The sequence below is a fragment of the Oncorhynchus gorbuscha genome, linkage group LG07 (genome assembly GCF_021184085.1).
Source record: "Oncorhynchus gorbuscha isolate QuinsamMale2020 ecotype Even-year linkage group LG07, OgorEven_v1.0, whole genome shotgun sequence".
Classification (NCBI taxonomy): Eukaryota; Metazoa; Chordata; class Actinopteri; order Salmoniformes; family Salmonidae; genus Oncorhynchus; species Oncorhynchus gorbuscha.
This window is the reverse complement of record NC_060179.1, coordinates 11,079,319-11,102,780: the sequence shown is the minus strand read 5'-3', so window position 1 is coordinate 11,102,780 and position 23,462 is coordinate 11,079,319. Positions and strand designations below refer to the sequence as shown.

General features: G+C 43.9%; 1 protein-coding gene across 1 annotated transcript; it reads left to right on the top strand.

Annotated features, from left to right (window-relative positions):
- The first annotated feature begins 274 nt into the window (after positions 1 to 274).
- On the top strand, positions 275 to 15,445 carry LOC124039479 (organic solute transporter subunit alpha-like). Its single transcript, XM_046355488.1, has 8 exons — positions 275 to 866; positions 10,509 to 10,660; positions 11,840 to 11,913; positions 12,252 to 12,410; positions 13,095 to 13,206; positions 13,502 to 13,648; positions 14,575 to 14,680; positions 14,878 to 15,445. Exons 1-8 carry the CDS (start codon positions 797 to 799, stop codon positions 15,027 to 15,029), a joined length of 972 nt encoding a protein of 323 aa, XP_046211444.1. The 5' UTR covers positions 275 to 796; the 3' UTR covers positions 15,030 to 15,445.
- Positions 15,446 to 23,462: the final 8,017 nt, after the last annotated feature.

Below are 23,462 nucleotides of genomic sequence, written 5' to 3'. Positions count from 1 at the left end.
AATGTCTTTTTAAATTAATAGAGCTTTTTTTCCATCAAAAGTGTACTTTGTTCTGGTGGAATTTAGACTAGTTATTTCTGTGAACCTACTCATGTAGCACGCAGCATGTACAGGGCTCATCTTTATACTGTATATGTACCATTATAGCCTATGTGACAGCATGGGCAACGCCATTGACGCTACAACCCATAGGAATCAAATCAAATGTTATTTGTCACATACTCCGAATACAACTCAGTTGACTACTTTAAAATGGCGGAAACATGATGGAAGCCCTTAATGACGCTGTCCATGCAAAGACAGCCTTTTGGCTACCAAATGCCTCTATCATTTTTATGGCTCTTCACCGAGGGGGAGCGAAAGAGAGAGGGGAGTGGGTAGGCTTGTTATGAACTAGTAGGCAAACATTTGTGTAATTCTCCGCGCGCTGGGCATGATTGCACAAGTGGTCCCGTGGAGGGGTCCCTAGCCCTACAACGAGTAGAGACAAGCCCGTGAGTTCCAAGAAGGAGCGACCGTGCGGTGCAGCCGGAGCAGAAGGCAGGTCCAACTATTTCATCAAGTGTTTAGAAATCCGCGATTCATTGCTGATTTCGCCCGCAGTTGCGCATTCCAGAGGGGAGCCGTAGCGGATGCACCAAACTCCACGCATAATTTATTTATTCATTCATTTCCTATCACCAGTGACTGCTGCCAACTGAATGCGTCTGAGTGGTTGAGTGATAGATAGCTCTTTGTTTTCGTCCCCCGTCGCCCTCTCTACTTGCTCTAGAACTTCTAACCAAGCTGACTAAGGATGGACGGGAACCGAACCATCGACCCAAGCTGCAGTGAAAAACCTCCCGTGGCCATCGACATCCTTCTCCGTGAGTTGAGTCGCTCGTCTAGGCCCATAGCTGCACTTTCCATAACTAGCCAACGATAACTTTTTAGCTGCCCAGTGCCAAGTACCGTTAGTTTCTCCATTCTGCTGGCAGCTACATTTTTCTGACTGGACTTGGACTTGTTGTGGCTAGGGTACTAGGGGATAACTAGCCCCCACTAAGAACAATGTCTAATTGCGGACACACAAAAAAATTATGTTTGGAGAAGAAGAAAAAATGTGGTATGTGGATGAAGGTCATGCTTAGGCTAATAAACTATGAAGGGAAATAAATGTCTTCAGTTTACACTTTTTAGTTATTTCATGAAATGTTGTTTTTAGAAAAGGGATGGGTTTTTAAAGTACCAGGAGGCAGTTACCTCTGTGAAATTATGGGATAAGCTTTCACAGAAGTGTTAAAATACATTCAATCAGTTTTTATTTTGTAAGTAATACCTAAAAGCCAAGTTTAGTTGTCTTATTTGAATGATTTTAAATAAACTAGGGGGGGAAATGGTGTTGCACATGTCACCATTTAATATCTGCAGTATGAGGAGATTTGATATAAAGTCCCTCTTTATCTCACCTGCACAATCATTATCTTTGTTCTTTCTTTGATGGTCCTTTTCCATACAATCCATGATGATGTAGTGGTGGGAAAAACGACCCAATTTTCATACTTGAGTAAAAGTATAGACACCTTTTTAAAAGAAAATGACTCAAACAGTTAAGGTCACCCAGTTTTAATACTACTTGAGTACAAGTCAAATTATTTGGTTTTAAATGTACTTAAATATCAAAAGTGTAAATAATTTCAAATGTGTTAAACGAGACGACACGATTTTCTTGTTTTTCTAGAATTTACGGATAGCCAGGGTCACAGTTCAACACTCAGACATAATTTACAAACAAAGCATGTGTGTTTAGTGAGTCCTCCAGATCAGAGGCAGTAGGGATGACCAGGGATGTTCTCTGTTTAGTGAGTCCTCCAGATCAGAGGCAGTAGGGATGACCAGGGATGTTCTGTGTTTAGTGAGTCTTCCAGATCAGAGGCAGTAGGGATGACCAGGGATGTTCTGTGTTTAGTGAGTCAGATCAGAGATAGTAGGGATGACCAGGGATGTTCTCTGTTTACTGAGTCCACCAGATCAGAGGCAGTAGGGATGACCAGGGATGTTCTCTGTTTAGTGAGTCCTCCAGATCAGAGGCAGTAGGGATGACCAGGGATGTTCTCTGTTTACTGAGTCCACCAGATCAGAGGCAGTAGGGATGACCAGGGATGTTCTCTGTTTAGTGAGTCCTCCAGATCAGAGGCAGTAGGGATGACCAGGGATGTTCTCTGTTTAGTGAGTCCACCAGATCAGAGGCAGTAGAGATGACCAGGGATGTTCTCTGTTTACTGAGTCCACCAGATCAGAGGCAGTAGGGATGACCAGGGATGTTCTCTTTATAATTGTGTGAATTAGGCAAATCTCCTGTCCTGCTAAGCATTCAAAATGTAACGAGTACTTTTGGGTGTCAGGGAAAATGTAAGGATTAAAAAGTACATTATTTTATTTTAGGATTGTGGTGTAGTAAAAGTTGTCAAATATAAATTGTAAAATACAGATACAAAGTCGTTTTTTTAAGTAGTACTTTTACTTTTACAGTTGCCCTAAATCCCAGCAGTCTTCAAAATGACATTCGGAGGCAAAAGGTTTTCAATAATGGTTTTCAATTCATAATTTTCTTTTAAATTGTAATATACAATTTTAATGGCATATAACATTAACATTGAAATTGCACGTTTTAATAACTTAACTTAACTAATTAATTCAGTGTAATATTGAAGTGGCAGCTCTCTCATGCTCTACTCTGGCACAATTCTAAGTTATGCATAGGTCACAAATAAAGCTATGCCCAGTAAAATTGGAGCACAACTTTTTAAATGTATTTTATTTCACCTTTATTTAACCAGGTCGGCCAGTTGAGAAGAACTTCTCATTTACAACTACGACCTGGCCAAGATAAAGCAAAGCAGTGTGACACAAACAACAACACAGAGTTACACATGGAGTAAACAAGCCAATAACACAATAAACAAGTCAATGACACAGTAGAAAAAATAAAGTCTATATACAGTGTGTGCAAAAGGCATGAGGAGGTAGGCAATAAATAGGCCATAGGAGTGAATAATTACAATTTAGCAGATTAACACTGGAGTGATAAATGAGCAGATGATGATGTGCAAGTAGAGATACTGGTGTGCAAAAGAGCAGAAAAGTCCATAAAACAGTAAATAAAAGCAGTATGGGTATGAGGTAGGTAGATTGGGTGGGCTATTTACAGATGGACTATGAACAGCTGCAGTGATCAGTTAGCTGCTCAGATAGCTGATGTTTAAAGTTGGTGAGGGAAATAAGTCTCCAGCTTCAGCGATTTTTTTTTTGCAATTCATTCCAGTCACTGGCAGCAGAGAACTGGAAGGAAAGGCGGCCAAATGAGTTGTTGGCTTTGGGGATGATCAGTGAGATATACCTGCTGGAACGTGTGCTAAGGGTGGGTGTTGTTATCGTGACCAGTGAGCTGAGATAAAGCGGAACTTTACCTTTCATAGATTTATAGATAACCTGGAGCCAGTGGGTCTGGCGACGAATATGTAGCGAGGGCCAGCCGACTAGAGCATACAGGTCGCAGTGGTGGGTGGTATAAGGCGCTTTTGTAACAAAACGGATGGCACTGTGATAGACTGCTTCCAGTTTGCTGAGTAGAGTATTGGAAGCTATTTTGTAGATGACAACGCCGAAGTCGAGGATCGGTAGGATAGTCAGTTTTACGAGGGTAAGTTTGGCGGCGTGAGTGAAGGAGGCTTCGTTGCGAAATAGAGAGCCGACTAGATTTGATTTTGGATTGGAGATGAGTTTAATATGAGTCTGGAAGGAGAGTTTACAGTCTAGGCAGACACCTAGGTATTTATAGTTGTCCACATATTCTAGGTCGGAACCATCCAGGGTGGTGATGCTAGTCGTGCGGGCGGGTGCAGGCAGCGAACGGTTGAAAAGCATGCATTTGGTTGTACTGGGGTTTAAGAGCAGTTGGAGGCCACGGAAGGAGAGTTGTATGGCTTTGGAGGTTAGTTAGCACAGTGTCCAAAGAGGGGCCAGAAGTATACAGAATGGTGTCGTCTGCGTAGAGGAGGATCAGGGAATCGCCAGCAGCAAGAGCGACATCATTGATATATACAGAGAAAAGAGTAGGCCTGAGAATTAAACGCTGTGCTACACCCATAGAGACTGCCAGAGTTCTGGATAACATACCCTCCGATTTGACACACTGAACTCTGTCTGCAAAGCAGTCATTAGAGAAACCAAGGCTATTGACTCTGCCGATGAGAATACGGTGATTGACAGTCGAAAGCCTTGGCCAGGTCGATGAAGACGGCTGCACAGTGCTGTCTTTTATTGATGGTGGTTATGAGCATATGTACTTCCTGCACTGCTCACAACTAACCCAGTCCCCATCTGTGACTGAAAACAGCTCTCTTAAGGATCATACCCTAATCTAACTGCATGTAGCTCAGGACCTGAAGCAAGGATATGCATATTCTTGATACCATGTGAAAGGCAATACTTTGAATTTTGTGGAAATGTGAAGTTAATGTAGGAGAATATAACACATTTGATCTGGTAAAAGATAATACAAACAAAACAAACATGAATTTTCAATTTTGTTTTGTTTTTCATCATCTTTGAAATGCTAGAGAAAGGCCATCATAATATTGCACTTTAGGCGCAATTGAGATTGTGGCCACTAGATGACAGTGTGTGCAAAGTTTCAGATTGATCCAGTGAAACAGGACAATATTTTGTATCAAGTATGACCAAATGTTCCGAACTGGTCAATTGATACATTTTCAAGTACATAACTATAGAGAACATACAAAAATGATGTGGCAATACAACATTTAAATTTACACACTCCCAGGAATGTCATGAACAAGGCAGTTAACCCACTGTTCCTAGACCAGTTAACCCAGTGTTCCTAGACCAGTTAACCCACTGTTCCTAGACCAGTTAACCCACTGTTCCTAGGCCAGTTAACCCACTGTTCCTAGACCAGTTAACCCACTGTTCCTAGGCCAGTTAACCCACTGTTCCTAGGCCAGTTAACCCACTGTTCCTAGACCAGTTAACCCAGTGTTCCTAGACCAGTTAACCCACTGTTCCTAGACCAGTTAACCCACTGTTCCTAGACCAGTTAACCCAGTGTTCCTAGACCAGTTAACCCACTGTTCCTAGACCAGTTAACCCACTGTTCCTAGACCAGTTAACCCAGTGTTCCTAGACCAGTTAACCCAGTGTTCCTAGACCAGTTAACCCAGTGTTCCTAGACCAGTTAACCCAGTGTTCCTAGACCAGTTAACCCACTGTTCCTAGACCAGTTAACCCAGTGTTCCTAGACCAGTTAACCCACTGTTCCTAGACCAGTTAACCCACTGTTCCTAGGCCAGTTAACCCACTGTTCCTAGGCCAGTTAACCCACTGTTCCTAGACCAGTTAACCCACTGTTCCTAGACCAGTTAACCCACTGTTCCTAGACCAGTTAACCCACTCTTCCTGGACCAGTTAACCCACTGTTCCTAGACCAGTTAACCCACTGTTCCTAGACCAGTTAACCCACTGTTCCTAGACCAGTTAACCCACTGTTCCTAGGCCGTCATTGAAAATAAGAATTTGTTCTTAACTGACTTGCCTAGTTAAATAAAGGTTTTTAAAAAATAATACTAATTTGAGTGTCCCGGATTTACATTTACTATGTTACGTCTAGTCTGAGACCAGGCTGGGAAACCTGGATATAGTTACAGATTTAGCTGCATAATACATTCAGTCCCTATTGAGATTGGAGAGATTACATAATCTAATAATCCCTTTTATTCAATAGTAATTTTGAAACTGACTGAAATGTGTCTTCCGCATTTAACCGTTCCCCTTTGAATCAGAGAGGTGTGGGGGGGCTGCCATAAACGACATCCTCGTCTTTGGCACCCGGGGAACAGTGGGTCAACTGCCTTGCTCAAAGGCAGTACCACATATTTTTACCTTGTCAGCTCGGGGATTCGAAATGGAATGGTTGCAATAAAACAGTGCACACACACAATAAGATTATTTATTGATGTTTAGAGGCTTGATGATGTCTGAGGATGGTTGAACCACAAAATTATGGTTTTAAGGGTTTCATCACACCATAATACCTATTTCTGGCCACACACTGGTATGTAGCCTATAGTGTGTATCCTGGTATGTAGCCTATAGGGTGTATCCTGGTATGCAGCCTATAGTGTGTATCCTGGTATGTAGCCCATAGTGTGTATCCTGGTATGTAGCCTATAGTGTGTATCCTGGTATGCAGCCTATAGTGTGTATCCTGGTATGCAGCCCATAGTGTGTATCCTGGTATGCAGCCCATAGTGTGTATCCTGGTATGCAGCCCATAGTGTGTAGCCTATAGTGTGTATCCTGGTATGCAGCCTGTAGTGTGTATCCTGGTATGCAGCCTATAGTGTGTAGCCTATAGTGTGTATCCTGGTATGTAGCCTATAGTGTGTATCCTGGTATGCAGCCTATAGTGTGTATCCTGGTATGCAGCCTATAGTGTGTGTCCTGGTATGCAGCCTATAGTGTGTATCCTGGTATGCAGCCCATAGTGTGTATCCTGGTATGTAGGTATGTAGCCTATAGTGTGTATCCTGGTATGCAGCCTATAGTGTGTGTCCTGGTATGCAGCCTATAGTGTGTATCCTGGTATGCAGCCCATAGTGTGTATCCTGGTATGTAGCCTATAGTGTGTATCCTGGTATGTAGCCTATAGTGTGTATCCTGGTATGTAGCCTATAGTGTGTGTCCTGGTATGCAGCCTATAGTGTGTATCCTGGTATGCAGCCTATAGTGTGTATCCTGGTATGCAGCCTATAGTGTGTGTATGCCTGGTATGCAGCCCATAGTGTGTATCCTGTGTAGCCTATCCTGGTATGCAGCCTATAGTGTGTATCCTGGTATCCTGGTATGTAGCCTATAGTGTGTATCCTGGTATGTAGCCTATAGTGTGTATCCTGGTATGTAGCCTATAGTGTGTATCCTGGTATGCAGCTTATAGTTTGTATCCTGGTATGTCGGCCTACTTAAAATCCGAAAGTATTGTCACGCAAAGTAGTTTCCCTCTACAGCACCTCACGGTTACAGTAGGAACCGTTTAAATAGGATGTGACGGATGCTCTGTTTGGACGACATAACTGTTGGTCTGACCAATAGCAGGCAGGCATAACATGTGTGTACTGCAGATCCGCCCATCCCTGACGATGGGCGGATACAGTCCTACTGCATACCCCTGCTCTGCATCACTCTGGATAACCTGAGTTCTGAATCCGGTCTTGGTGTTGATATAGTGTGTTGGAAAGGAGGGTGCATTTTCCTCCCTAATGGCTAAGTTGCAGTAAGCAGACCCTTGATCTGAAGAAGCAACAATTTCATGACACTGTTAAAAACACATCTGTAACTCGCTGGAGTGGACTGAAACACAATCCTCTCCCCATCCCTCGCTCTTCTCTAATCATGTCCTTATGGGTTTGTCTCATCTCCCTCCCCTCCTCTCTCTCTCTCTCTCTCTCTCTTCTCTAATCATGTCCTTATGACTCTTTCACAAACCAAGATGCTCTCCCAGAAATCAGGGAGCAAGGACTTCCTTCCCCCACTTCCCTAAGGAATTAACATGATCCACACACCCACACAGTTGTGAAGAGGAGACGACAGTGCCTCTTCCCCCTCAGGAGGCTGAAAAGATTTGTCATAGGCCCTCAGATCCTCAAAAAGTTCTACAACTGCACCATTGAGAGCATCCTGAACTGGCTGTATCGCCGCTTGGTACAGCAACTGCTTGGCATCCGACCGCAAGGCGCTTCAGAGAGTAGTGTGTACAGCCCAGTACATCACTGGGGCTGAGCTCCCTGCCATCCAGGACCTCTATACCAGGCGGTGTCAGAGAAAGGCCCAAAGCTAAATAGCTAATCAAATAGCTACTCAGACTATCTGCATTGACACGACAATGGGCCGCAGGATCTCGTCTCTCTAAGGGTGTCACTGACCATTGAAGGTGAGCATTTTCCCACTGAGGTCAGTTACGACGCCAAACTGCATTCAGGTCAAGACCCCGGTGAGGATGACGAGCACACAGATGAGCTTCCCTGAGATAGTTTGTGCAGAAATTCTTCGGTTGTGCAAACCCACAGTTTCATCAGCTGTCTGAGTGACTGGTCTCAGACGATCCCGCAGGTGAAGAAGCTGGATGTGTAGGTCCTAGGCTGGCGTGGTTACACATGGTCTGTGGTTGTGAAGCCAGTTGAACGTATTGCCACATTTTCTAGAGAAATGAAGATGAAATTCTCTGCAATAGCTCTGCAATAGTATTTATTGTCTATAATAATGTAATAGCTTATGTTGGTCTTGTATATTACTATTCTGTACTTTGTGATGTACATTCTTTGTGTGGACCCCAGGAAGAGTAGCTTCTACATGTGCAGTAGCTAAAGGGTATCCTAATGAACATTGACTCAGTTCTCCCTGTATTTTTTTATATATATATCTTTTAACAAGGCAAGTCGGTTAAGAACAAATTCTTATTTGCAATGACGGCCAGGGAACAGTGGGTTAAACTGCCTTGTTCAGGGGCAGAAATACAGATTTGTACCTTGTCAGCTCGGGGGTTTGAACTCGCAACCTTCCGGTTACTAGTCCAACGCTCTAACCACTAGGCTGCCTCCCCATGTTATTAAAAAAAAACTTGTGATTCATTATTCACTGCGTATTTATTTACACACCTACTCATTCAAGGGTTTCGTTCTACATTGTAGAATAATAATGAAAACATCAACACTATGAAATAACACATCATGTAGTAACCAAAAAAGTGTTAAACAAATCAACATTTATTTTATATTTAAGATTTTTCAAAGTAGCCACCCTTTGCCTTGATGACAGCTTTGCAAACGCGTGGCATTCTCGCAACCAGCTTCACCTGGAATCCTTTTCCAGGTGAAGTTCCCACATATGCTGAGCACTTGTTGGCTGATTTTCCTTCACTCTGCAGTCCAACTCATCCCAAACCATCTCAATTGGGTTGAGGTCAGGCGATTGTGGAGGCCAGGTCATGTGATGCAGCACTCCATCACTCTCCTTCTTGGTCAAATAGCCCTCATGCAGCCTGGAGGTTGTTGGGTCATTGTTCTGTAGAAAAACAAATGATAGTCCCACTAAGTGCTAAACAGATGGGATGGCGTATCGCTGCAGAATGCTGTGGTAGCCATGCTGGTTAAGTGGGCCTTGAATGTCACCAGCAAAGCACCCCCACACCATCACACCTCCTCCTCCATGCTTCACGGTGGGAACCACACATGCAGAGATCATCCGTTCACCTACTCGGTGTTTCACAAAGACACGGCGGTTGGAATGAAACATCTCAAATTTGTACTCATCAGACCAAAGGACAGATTTCCACAGGTCTAATGTCCATTGCTCGTGTTTCTTGGCCCAAACAAGTTTCTTCTTCTTACTGGTGTCCTTTAGAAGTGGTTTCTTTGCATCCATTTGACCATGAAGGCCTGATTCACACAGTCTCCTCTGAACAGTTGATGTTGAGATGTGTCTGTTACTTGAACTCTGTGAAGCATTTATTTGGGCTGCAATCTGAGGTGCAGTTAATTGCCAATTTCTGAGGCTGGTTACTCTAATGAACTTATCCTCTGCAGCAGAAGTAACTCTGGGTCTTCCTTTCCTGTGGCCGTTCTCATGAGAGCCAGTTTCATCATAGCGCCTGATGGTTTTTGCGACTAAACTTGAAGAAACATTCAAAGTTCTTGAATTCTTCCGTATTGACTGACCTTCATGTCTTAAAGTAATGATGGACTGGTGTTTCTCTTTGCTTATTTGAGCTGTTCTTGGACTTGGTCTTTTACCAAATAGGGATATCTTCTGTATGCCACCCCTACCTTGTCACAACACAACTGAAAGCTCAAACGCTTTAAGAAGGAAAGAAATTCTACAAATTTAACTGCATCCCAGGTGACTACCTTATGAAGCTGGTTGAGAGAATGCCTAGAGTGTGTAAAGCTGTCAAGGTAAAGGGTGGCTACTCCAAGGATTAAAAAAAAAAATCTATTTTGATTTGTTTAACACTTTTTGTTGTTGTTACTACATGATTCCATGTGTGTTATTTCATAGTTTTGATGTCTTCACTATTATTCTGCAATGTCAAGATAGTAAAAACAAAGAAAAACAATTTAATGAGTAGATGTGTCCAACCTTTTGAATAGTACTATATATATATCATCTTAACTCTTCAGTGTTGGAAAAGGACACATAAGTAAGCATTTCACTGTTTGTCTAAACCGGTTGTTTATGAACCATGTGACAAATAACATTTTATTTGACATGGCTGTCTGCAGACATGTGTACAAGTGTATGTGTCAGTTTATTCTTAGTTAATTGTGTGCATCAATTTGCATGTGTGCGTTAGTTCCTCTGTTTGGCAGAGGGGATGGTGCTGTTTTTCATTTCCTGTTCACTACTTTTCATTGTCTTCCCATAAACACCTCCTCTGTCTCTCTGTCTGCCTTTAGAGTTGGACATCTTTGGTATCATCCTGTACTCAGTGCTGACCTTCATGGCAGCGGTGTCCATGCTGGTCTACATAGAGGAGTGTTGGTACATCTACCGGAAGGTTCCCTCCAACAAGAAGAGCGCAATCATCTGGGTCAATGGGGCAGCGCCGGTAAGAACACACTGAAGGCAGCCTTTAATCTGGTACCTGCTGGTACCCTACAGTAGAAACACGTGGTAAGAACACACTGAAGGCAGCCTTTAATCTGGTACCTGCTGGTACCCTACAGTAGAAACACGTGGTAAGAACACACTGAAGGCAGCCTTTAAACTGGTACCTGCTGGTACCCTACAGTAGAAACACGTGGTAAGAACACACTGAAGGCAGCATTTAATCTGGTACCTGCTGGTACCCTACAGTAGAAACACATGGTAAGAACACACTGAAGGCAGCATTTAATCTGGTACCTGCTGGTACCCTACAGTAGAAACACATGGTAAGAACACACTGAAGGCAGCATTTAATCTGGTACCTGCTGGTACCCTACAGTAGAAACACGTGGTAAGAACACACTTAAAGCAGCCTTTAATCTGGTACCTACTGGTACCCTACAGTAGAAACACGTGGTAAGAACACACTGAAGGCAGCATTTAATCTGGTACCTGCTGGTACCCTACAGTAGAAACACATGGTAAGAACACACTGAAGGCAGCATTTAATCTGGTACCTGCTGGTACCCTACAGTAGAAACACATGGTAAGAACACACTGAAGGCAGCATTTAATCTGGTACCTGCTGGTACCCTACAGTAGAAACACATGGTAAGAACACACTGAAGGCAGCATTTAATCTGGTACCTGCTGGTACCCTACAGTAGAAACACATGGTAAGAACACACTGAAGGCAGCATTTAATCTGGTACCTGCTGGTACCCTACAGTAGAAACACGTGGTAAGAACACACTTAAAGCAGCCTTTAATCTGGTACCTACTGGTACCCTACAGTAGAAACACGTGGTAAGAACACACTGAAGGCAGCATTTAATCTGGTACCTGCTGGTACCCTACAGTAGAAACACGTGGTAAGAACACACTTAAAGCAGCCTTTAATCTGGTACCTACTGGTACCCTACAGTAGAAACACGTGGTAAGAACACACTGAAGGCAGCATTTAATCTGGTACCTGCTGGTACGTCCATCTACAGTAGAAACACAAGGAACAAAATAAAAAAGTTGAGTTATGACTCATCCCGTCAGTTTACTAGGAAATTCTAGGGCAGTGGCACGGTTAGGAAGACTGCATTGTTAAAGTTTCCAAACTAAGGCTGTATGTCTCGGCTGTGTGTGTCAGGTGATTGGCACCATGTCCTGTCTGGGGATGTGGATTCCCCGAGCCACCATGTTTACTGACATGACCTCTGCCTGGTATGTTACTCATCCCTCGCTCTTTTCCTCTCTCTCTCCTATCTTTCATTGTCTCTCTCTGTCCCATCCTATCCTCTTTCCTCTCCTCCAGCTTCTATCACTTCCTGTGTCTGAGTGGATCTGGGGTTCTCTTGATCTCAGACTCCTGTGACAGACAGGAAACCCTTTAGAGAGCAGGAAGACATAGCTCGTGTCAGTAAAACATATAGAGATACTGAAGACACCATTACAATAGTCTGTGTAGATCTTTCCAAACCCATCTCTCCCTCCGTCTATCTTCCCTCCTTCACTGCTTGGTGTTCTTGATGTGTGTAACATGTTTGAGCTCGTCTCCACAGCTACTTTGCGATCGTAGTGTTTAAGTTCCTGGTGTTAATGATCGAGGAGGTGGGGGGTGACGATGCGTTTCTACGGCGAGCAGGGAGGAACAAATTGAAGATCAGTACTGGTCCCTGTTGCTGCTGCTGCCTCTGTCTACCCCATGTCAACATCACACGGTAACACACACTGTTTAGTAGTAAAACTATCTGTATTGGTTGTCACGCCCTGACCTGAGTATTCTTTCGTTTTCTTTTATATATTTTGGTTAGGCCAGGGTGTGACGAGGGTGGTATGTGGGTTTTCGTCTCATCTAGGGTGTTTGTACTGTCTAGGGGTTTTGTAGATTTATGGGGTTGTTTCCATCTAGGTGTTTATGTAGGTCTATGGTTGCCTAGATTGGTTCTCAATTAGAGGCAGGTGTTTATCATTGTCCCTGATTGGGAACCATATTTAGGCAGCCATCTTCTTTGGGTATTTTGTGGGTTATTGTCTATGTTATGTTGCACGTTAGCAAATTGTTTCATTAGCAGTCATGGTCAGTTTGTTCTTCATTAAATAAAGAAGAATGTATTCTAACCACGCTGCGCTTTGGTCTACTCCATACGACCATCTGATTGGTTCAGGCCCCGGCAGGTTGAATGCACCCCTGGCCACTCACCCTCGTCTCTATGGACCCATGTCAGAAAACATTATCACCCCAAATTGCCCCTGGTCATTGCCACCCTATAGGACTCAGTAAAGAGGCATGACCATTTATAAAATCATGCTAATATGTTAAACAAAATGTTGTCATTACACTCCATTATAATTCTCTGTATTAAATATACGTTGATAGAATGTTTTCCTCTGGTTTTCTCCAGACGGAGTTTGTTCCTGCTGAAGTTGGGGTCGTTTCAGTTCGCCCTGATGAAGGTTGTCTTCACCATTCTGTCAGTCATCCTCTGGACCAATGGCAACTTCGACGTTACAGATGTGAGTGTGGGGCGTCGACACACACACACACACACACACACACACACACACACACACACACACACACACACACACACACACACACACACACACACACACACACACACACACACACACACACACACACACACACAGAACCATATTCTTCCAAAACGCACACGCCCATATGAAAACTCCCCTACACACACACACACACACACACACACTCAGACGTAACCGTGTTGACTCTGTCCCGCTCATCTCCATAACCTGGGCTGGAACCAGGGACTATCTGGTAACGCTGTATGTGTTTCAGACGGCGGTAACAGGAGCGTCCATCTGGATATCCCTGGGAGTGGGGGTCCTGACCATCATAGCACTGTGGCCTGTAGCCATCATGTTCATGCATCTCAGGACCGCGCTGCGCAGCCTCAAGATCATTCCCAAATACGCCATGTACCAGGTGAGATTACACACGCACACGCTATGTAGGTGAGCCAATCAGACGAAAGACGTAAAGCACTGCTCTCCAACCCTGTTCCTGGAGAGCTACCGTCCTGCAGGTTTTCACTCCAACCCTGTTCCTGGAGAGCTACCGTCCTGCAGGTTTTCACTCCAACCCTGTTCCTGGAGAGCTACCGTCCTGCAGGTTTTCACTCCAACCCTGTTCCTGGAGAGCTACCGTCCTGCAGGTTTTCACTCCAACCCTGTTCCTGGAGAGCTACCGTCCTGCAGGTTTTCACTCCAACCCTGTTCCTGGAGAGCTACCGTCCTGCTGGCTTTCACTCCAACCCTGTTCCTGAAGAGCTACCGTCCTGCAGGTTTTCACTCCAACCCTGTTCCTGAAGAGCTACCGTCCTGCAGGTTTTCACTCCAACCCTGTTTCTGAAGAGCTACCGTCCTGCAGGTTTTCACTCCAAACCTGTTCCTGGAGAGCTACCGTCCTGCAGGTTTTAACTCCAACCCTGTTCCTGGAGAGCTACCGTCCTACAGGTTTTCACTCCAACCCTGTTCCTGAAGAGCTACCGTCCTGCAGGTTTTCACTCCAACCCTGTTCCTGAAGAGCTACCGTCCTGCAGGTTTTCACTCCAACCCTGTTCCTGCCCTAATCTAGTGCACATGATTCTAATAATTGGCTGAATCAGGTTAGTTACAACTGGGGTTTGAGTGAAAACCTGCAGGACGGTAGCTCTCCAGGAACAGGGTTGGAGTTAAAACCTGCAGGACGGCAGCTCTCCAGGAACAGGGTTGGAGAACTCTGGTATACAGTAAGGCCCCCCTCAACCAATCAGAGGTCAGTTAATACCCTGAAAAAGCAAATGATAACATTTTTACTCATGCTGAGCACAGTGTTTTCCATGTTTTACCCATGATGCTGTGTCTGTGTAGCTGGTGCTAGTGCTGAGTCAGCTCCAGTCTGCCATCATCAACATCCTGGCTATGATGGGAACGATCGCCTGCACCCCGCCATACTCCTCCCAGGCCAGGGGATACTGTGAGTCTCTCACCTCCTCATCTCCATCCATCACTATATCCCTTATTAAACACACACACTCATCTCCATCCATCATTATATCCCTTATTAAACATACACACACTATCCTCACAGGCCAGAAGATACCCTAAGTGACCTCTCTTTCTCTCTCTCTCTCTTTCTCTCTCTTTCTCTCCCACGCCCTCCTCTCTCTGTAGTGATGAGTCAACAGTTGTTAATCCTGGAGATGTTCATCATCACCTTGGTAACCCGCCTGTTGTATCGTCGCCAGTACGAGCCACTCCCTGACGACGAGCATGATGACGACCACACTAAGATTGGTCTATCAGCCGAGAGAACTCTGGCATAGCGTGAGAAAGAGAGAAACTGTGTGTGTGTGTGTGTGTGCGCATACGTTTAAGGGAGAATTATGTGGGATCAGGATCCGTTGGAGAATACTGATATATTCTCATATGTGTATATGGACTAAACTGACAGAACACAATGGATGACCTGAGCTTGTTGTGTTCTGTTACACTGTATTGTCCAATAAGAAATCAGTTCAGTACTTTCCTTGGTGAGCGAAGTGGTTAAGATGGACCAGAGTTCTTCATCTCTCAGTCAGTGTGTTTGGATGTGATAGTGTTGTTGTTGTTGTGTAACTGTAATATACAAATGATTTCAGAAATGTATTTTTATCACAAGTTTTATGTTTTGCCATTGTGAACTTTGTACTTGTATCATAATGATCCATTTATAATGTATACTCTTTTTCTTACGTTTTAATTTGAGGAGTTGTATTTGGTCATTTGTTTTTCAGTAGGCAGGTCGCACACAGGTCTGGGTTATGGTGGGCAGACTGTAGTTGTAGAGGAGAAACCTGTATTTGTTGCGGTGGCATGATTGACAGAGTGACACTGAGCAAGCAGTAACCTACATTGACAACATTTGGGTAAGGTTATGCCAACATTACCAAGGTCAGATCACCACAGCTCGTTATCCTCTTCAGATCTGTATCTTGTGGGAATCTGAGTTATCACAACAAACCAGATACAGGTTTGGATTAGAAGTCCTGGTAAAAAAAACAGTACCAGTCAAAAGTTTGGACACACCCACTAATTCATTACTATTTTCTACATATTAAAATAATAGTGAAGACACCAAAACTATGAAATAACTCATGGAATCATGTAGAGAACAAAGTGTCAGACAAATAATGTTGTATTTGAGATCCTTCAAAGTAGCCACCCTTTGCCTTGATGACAGCTTTGCACATGCTTAGCATTCTCTCAACCAGCTTCACCTGGAATGCTTTTTCAACAGTGTTGAAGGAGTTCCCCCATATGCTGAGCACTTGTTGGCTGCTTTTCCTTCACTCTGCGGTTCAACTCATACCAAACCATATCAATTGGGTTGAGATGATTCTGGAGGCCAGGTCATCTGATGCAGCACTCCGTCACTCCTTGGTCAAATAGCCCTTACAAATCTAATTGTATTTGTCACGTGCACCGAATACCTTACAGTACCTTACAGTGAAATGCTTACTTACAAGCCCTTAACCAACAATGCAGTTTTAAGAAAAATAACAAAGAAAACTAACAAATAATTAAATAGCAGCAGTAAAATAACAATAGTGAGGCTATATTCAGGGGGTACTGGTACCGAGTCAGTGTCCGGGGGCACTGGTTAGTCGTAATTAAAGTGACTATGCATAGATAATAAACGGAGTAGCAGCAGCTTAAAAGAGGGGTGGGCAATGCAAATAGTCTAGGTAGCCACTTAATTAGATGTTCTAGAGTCTTATGGCTTGGGGGTAGAAGCTGTTTTGAAGCCTCTTGGACCTAGACTTGGTGCTCCGGTACCGCTTGCTGTGCGGTAGCAGAGAGAAGAGTCTATTACTTGGGTGGCTGGAGTCTTTGACAATTTTTAGGGCTTTCCTCTGACACGGCCTGGTATAGAGGTCCTGGATGGCAGGAAGCTTGGCCTCGGTGATGTACTGTGCCGTACGCACTACCCTCTGTAGTGCCTTGTGGTCAGAGGCCTGAGCAGTTTCCATGCCAGGCAGTGATGCAACTAGTCAGGATGCTCTCTGGTGCATCTGTAGAACCTTTTGAGGATTTGAGGACCTATGCCAAATCTTTTCAGTCTCCTGATTGGGAATAGGTTTTGTCCTGCCCTCTTCACAACTTTCTTGGGGGGCTTGGACCATGTTAGTTTGTTGGTGATGTGGATACTAAGGAACTTGAAAAACTCAACCTGCTCCACTACAGCCCCGTCAATGAGAATGGGGGCGTGCTCAGTCCTCCTGTAGTCCACAATCATCTCCTTTTGTCTTGATCATGTTCAGGGAGAGGTTGGTGTCCTGGCACCACACGGCCACGTCTCTGACGTCCCCTATAGACTGTCTCGTTGTTGTCGGGGATCAGGCCTACTACTGTTGTCATCAGCAAACTTAATGATGGTGTTGGAGTCGTGCCTGGCCGTACAGGAGGGGACTGAGCACGCACCCCTGAGGGGCCCCCGATTGGAGGATCAGCGTGGAGGATGATGAGCTTTGTGAGCTTTATGGTGTTGAACGCTGAGCTGTAGTCAATGAATAGCATTCTCACATAGGTGTTCCTTTTGTCCAGGTGGGAAAGGGCAGTGTGGAGTGCGATTGAGATTGCGTCATCTGTTGGGGTGGTATGCGAATTGGAGTGGGTCTAGGGTTCCCGGGATAATGGGGTTGTGAGCCTTTCATAGCACTTCATGGCTACCGACTTGAGTGCTACGGGGAGGTAATCATTTAGGCAGGTTACCTTCCCTTTCTTGAGCACAGCAACTATGGTGGTCTGCTTGAAACATGTAGGTATTACAGACTAGGTCAGGGAAAGGTTGTAAATGTCAGACACTTGCCAGTCGGTCTGTGTATACTTATAGTACACGTCATGGTAATCCGTCTGGCCGAGTGGCTTTGTGACCTGCTTGACCTGTTTGAAGGTCTTGCTCACATCGGATTTGAAAAGTGTGATCACACAGTCATCCAGAACAGTTGGTGCTCTCATGCATGTTTCAGAGTTGCTTGCCTCAAAGCGTGCATAAAAGGCATTTTAACTTGTTGGGTAGGCTCGCTTCACTGAGCAGCTCGTGGCTGTGTTTCCCTTTGTAGGCCGTAATAGTTTGCAAACATTGCCACATCCGACGAGCGTCAGGGCCAGTCTAGTAGGACTCCATCCTAGTCCTGTATTGACGCTTTGCCTGTTTGATGGTTTGTCGGAGGACGTAGCGGCATTTCTTATAAGCGTCCAAATTAGTGTCCAGCTCCAGTCTGTTTGTTCAGTCCCACGGAATATAACTAGTGTTCCTTTCCCCTACAAAGCATCAGGCTGAGACGGAGGCTGATGGTTTGGTTTCAGATCCGACGGAGAAAAGGAATAAAGATGTTTTCCTCTTCCTCCCTTTGGGGACACAGTTTTGATTGGGCACAGCTGGCATCAGTTTGGGCCGTTGTCATAGTTAACGATTGGTACGATTACAGTGGCATGCTCTGACAGCAAGTTACAGAAAAGAGAGTTTTGCAGTAAATTAAACTATATGAACATTATAAGAACATTTTATTTCAATATTTGTTGCAATATATACCCTCTTTCTTCCCAATTTTGTGATTACGATCTAGTCTCGTAGCTGAAACTCCCCAAAGGGCTCGGGAGAGACGAAGGTCGAGTCATGCGTCCTCAGAAACATGGCCTGCCAAGCCGTGCTTCTTAACATCTGCTTGCTTTTACTGGAAGCCAGCTGCACCAATGTGTCATGAAACACTGTGCAACTGATGACCAAGGTCTGCTTGCAGGAGCCCGGCCCGCCACAAGGAGTCGCTAGAGCGCGATGAGCCAAGTAAAGCCCCCCCCTGACAAACCCTCCCCTAACCTGGATGACGTTAGGCCAATTGTGCGCCGCCCTATGGGACTCCCGGTCATACCGCAACACTGCGATGCAGTGCCTTTGTCCACTGCGCCACTCGGGTATAAGAACACTAAGTCATTTCAGGAACAACGGGAATAAACAAAATATAATTATTATGCATTAAGTATGTTATTTATGTTACTGAAAGAATCCAGAACAAACGGATGCATTTTTATTCTATTATCAGAAAGAGAGTGTCTGACGTGTCCTGGGGGGAGGATCATAAAGACCTGGTAGAAACTGCCATGCAGTATTGAAGATAGACTTGGCCAAACTCTTAAATCCCCAAAACGGGATAATTAAGCAATATTGACACTTTTGGGAATGGTCTGTGGACACAGTTAAGATGAGTGTGTTTATTTTGGTGATCTCACGAAGGATAAGAAACACAAAGGTATCTCTTAAAGCACATATGTCAGAGTCAAGGCCCGCGGGCCACATCCGGCCCGCGAGAAGGTTTTTTACGGCCCCTGGGATGATCTTGATTTGTTATTAGAACCGGCCCGCAGACCGCAGCAAGCCGGCAGCCCGCAGATCTTTTACACGCACCAATACTACATTTCCCACAATGCAACGGTGACGCACCGAGCAGTAGGCTGCTTCATTTCAATATTTATTGGCACAGCAGTTGTCAGCATCACAGTAAAATTAACTTTCAGATACCCATCAAAAATGGCAAAACGGAAGGTGGACACTGAGAACCGGGGGTTTCAAACAAGGTGGGAGTCGGAGTATTTGTTCACGGAGGTAGCTGGAAAACCTGTGTGTCTTCTGTGTGGAGAAAGTGTGGCGGTACTGAAAGAGTATAATCTGAGACGACATTATGAAACGAAACACGCGGACAAAAACAAGAATATGGACATGGAACAAAGGCTACAAAAGGCAGAGGAATTAAAACGAGGCCTCAAATCTCGACAGGCTCTGTTCAAAAAAGCCAAATCACAAGGCCAGGCTGCTGTCAAGGCCAGTTTTATTTTGGCAGAAGAGATCGCTAAATCAGCCCGGCCATTTACGGAGGGGGATTTCATCAAAAACTGCATGATTAAAGTTTGTGACGAAGTTTGCCCAGAAAAAAGGCAACTCTTTTTAAATGTGAGTCTGAGCAGAAACACCATTGCCGAGAGAGTAGACCAGTTGTCCATCAATCTAAAAGAGCAGCTTGTGAAAAAGGGAAAAGATTTCATTGCATATTCCTTGGCTGTGGATGAGAGCACCGACATTTCTGACATTGCCCAGTTGTCAATTTTCATCCGCGGAGTGGACTCCAGCCTAAGCGTGACAGAGGAGTTTTTGGCTTTACGTCCTATGCATGGCACAACTACGGGGCATGATTTGTATGAAGAGGTGTCAAGATGTGTAAATGAGATGGAGCTGCCTTGGGAAAAACTCGTGGGTTTGACAACCGACGGAGCACCTGCGATGTGTGGACACAGGAGCGGACGGGAAAAGATGCAAGAGGAAAACGCGACAGGTGAGCTGACAGCTTATCATTGTATCATACACCAGGAAGCGTTGTACGGTAAAGCCTTGAAAATGGAGCATGTAATGAGCATCATCACGCGCACAGTTAACTTTATCAGAGCCAAAGGTTTGAATCACCGCCAGTTCAAGGCATTTCTGACGGAGTTAGAAACGGAGCATGGTGATTTGCCTTATCACACAGAGGTGCGATGGCTAAGCCAGGGAAAGGTGCTTCAAAGATGTTTCGAGCTTCGTGAGGAGATTTGTCTGTTCTTGGACAGCAAAGGGAAAGACACAACACAACTCCGAGACGAAATGTTTCTGTGTGAAATGGCTTTTCTGTGTGACATTACGAGTCATCTGAATGCAATGAACTTGCAGCTGCAGGGTCGGGATCGTGTCATCTCTGATATGTACAGTACAGTGAAGGCATTTAAAACCAAACTGACTCTGTGGGAGACGCAGATGCGGAAAGAAAATTTGAGCCACTTTCCCAGCTGCCAGACCATGAAAGAGAAGCTCTCTACCAGTGCGTTCCCGAGCGCACAGTTGGCTGATAAAATAGGTATGCTTGCCGCTGACTTTCGACGCCGATTTGCTGACTTTGAAGCACAAAAAGCAGGTTGGAACTGCTCGGTAACCCATTTGCTGTTGACGTGGAAAGCTCACCACCAAACCTCCAAATGGAGTTGATTGACCTCCAATGCAATGATGCACTGAGGGCAAAATATGCGGCAGTGGGTGCTGCGGAGTTCGCCCGTTTCCTCCCGACACAATGCCCCAGCTGCGCATCCAGGCTGCTCAAACGTTGTCTATGTTTGGCAGCACATACCTGTGTGAACAACTGTTTTCTTTGATGAACTTGAACAAAACATCACACAGAAGTCGACTTACTGCTGAACACCTCCACTCAATTCTGAGGATTTCCTCAGCTCAGAGCCTTACCCCGAACATTGATGAACTTGTGGAAAAGATGGGACACCACCAAGTATCACCCTCAACCTCAAACAAGTGAACATTACTGTGCAATCACATATTTAGAGTTTTTACTCAGTTCAAGTTTAAAAGTTAAAGTTTAATATTTGTTTTCACTGCATGTTACTTCTCCTTAAACAAAGTGTTGTTTTTGATTAATAGATTTTTGCACTTTATTTTATTGTATTTCAATCCAATTATATTTTAAAAATATTTCAGTTGAGTGGATGATAGAAAATTGCTATTATTGTTTTTTTCTTTGAAGTAAATTTAGCCCACTTTTGCTAAAATAGAAAATATAGGCTACTGATGGTGCCTTGAATACCGGTTTCTTTCATTTAATGTTCATGTTATGGGGATTTTTATATAAAGGAAATTTGTCTTTTGTGTCTGTTGAAAATTAAAGATTACTGACAGAGCCATAAGAAAATATTGCTTTATTTATCTGATCATATTGGAATATATTTGTTAGGTTTTCAGTAGGTTCAATTAGGTTCACTAGACTATATGCGTCATTTAAAAATTTTCAATGAACATTCGAACAGTCCGGCCCTCGGCTTGTAGCTAAATTTTTTATTTGGCCCTCCGTCCATTTGACTTTGACACCCCTGTCTTAAAGTGTACATTTCTCAGCTGTCAGGTTTACATCTAAATATTGTGAAACATATGTGATTAAACTATTTGTGAAAAGATGCAATGTGTTAACCTTCTAAATGAGAGTATGAATTTTCATATGAAAATTAGCTCGTCAGTGGCCACGCCCACGTGAGCATTGACATTCCGTCGGCATCATGAAACCGCCCCTTTCTACTGACATGTATAAAATCCTGATGAAATTCACAGCAGACCACGCAAACTAAGCTAGGGTTGCAAATGGTTGAATTTCGAAGTCTAGAAAACATGCAGCTGACGCAACATGTTGAAATAGTTGGCACTACAACTCTACCAAAGGACAAGACCATACCATGCGGACCATTGGCTACACGTCTGGAAATGGTTCAACTCTGAGACTATCGATCACTACAGAATAAGAGCAAATCTTAGACGTATAATTACTAGTCTGCAGCTAGAAATGACGTAAATGTAGAACAAGAATACCAACAAACGTTGCCGCATCTATGAGAACACTTCCAAACGGTACTCTGAAGTATCCAATTTAACCACGTACATCCATGAAAGACATTGTGACCCCTGGGAATGTTAACCAGAGACCCTGATGAACCCTAAAGGACTATCAAGGATTCCAACAGTGAAGAAGACAACGACATATGGGCGTAAATAAATAAATTACAACTATTCTCCTTTTTGTCCACCAAGCCGTCATATTGGCTTAGTCCGCTAGGGACTTTTCTATCATTGTTAGTAACCAATATCTGTTTGTTTATGTATTTCTGTGATTTATTTTGTTAGTAAATAAATAATTAAGCCAATTTGTATATTTCTGACTCATTATGGAAACTAGGGTTCATGCAGATAACCTGTAATGGATCTCTGCATCGTCTGGCGACGAGTATGAAATATGGGACCAATGCGCAGCGTGGTAAGTGTCCATGTTAATTTATTAACTGAACACACAAAACAAAATAACGAAGTGAATGGAAGAAACTAAACAGTTCTGCAAGGTGACACTAAACAGAAAACAACCACCCACAAACAAGAGTGGGAAAACAGAATACCTAAGTATGGTTCTCAATCAGAGACAACGATAACCAGCTGCCTCTGATTGGGAACCATACAAGGCCAAAACATAGAAACACAACACCTAGACATACAACATAGAAAACCCACCCACATCACACCCTGACCAAACGAAAAATAGAAACATACAAAGCAATCTATGTTCAGGGCGTGAAGGCTACGTCACGTGGCACCATCAACCCGGCAAGCAACTATGAACATTCTCATTATCTCACCAAGACTATCGCTAACGACGCCACACTGACTCAGCCTTGTATTTAAAGTAACTGTCCAGTGTTTCAAGATTTCTATTAAATATGATCTATAATTAATTACAATATGAGTGAAATAATTGCCATTTTTTGGAAGGAAAGTTAAGTATGGTAAAAATAAATTTTTATAAATTCAGACGGATAATTACTTTGTTCGACATGATGGGATCTTTTTTTATGCAAGAAATGGTGAGGGAAACAGCTTTATGCACAAATATTGATATTACCATCATGTCGAAGAACTTGTTGTGTGGTCCTCCCACTACGACTCGGAAAACCATGTAGTTTATTAGGCTACAGATGAAATAAGTTACGATGAACTTCACAGGGTGGTGAAAGTGCACTGTGATCTTGATGCTCCTTTCCAATAAATATCGAGGGTGTAATTCTGGTGACATGATCATTGATGTTTGACTGCCGTTTGACAAATTCTCGCTCTTATCCAATATGTAGATTAGCCTACCTGCACTGTATCT

What these genes read in the sequence shown, in the direction of transcription:
- LOC124039479 (XM_046355488.1), top strand. Translation starts at nt 797, where the DNA reads ATGGACGGGAACCGAACCATCGACCCAAGCTGCAGTGAAAAACCTCCC. An exon ending in GGGTCAATGGGGCAGCGCCG is followed by an intron (nt 10,661 to 11,839) that starts GTAAGAACACAC and finishes TGTGTGTGTCAG; the next exon opens with GTGATTGGCACCATGTCCTG. An exon ending in CTCCCAGGCCAGGGGATACT is followed by an intron (nt 14,681 to 14,877) that starts GTGAGTCTCTCA and finishes CTCTCTCTGTAG; the next exon opens with TGATGAGTCAACAGTTGTTA.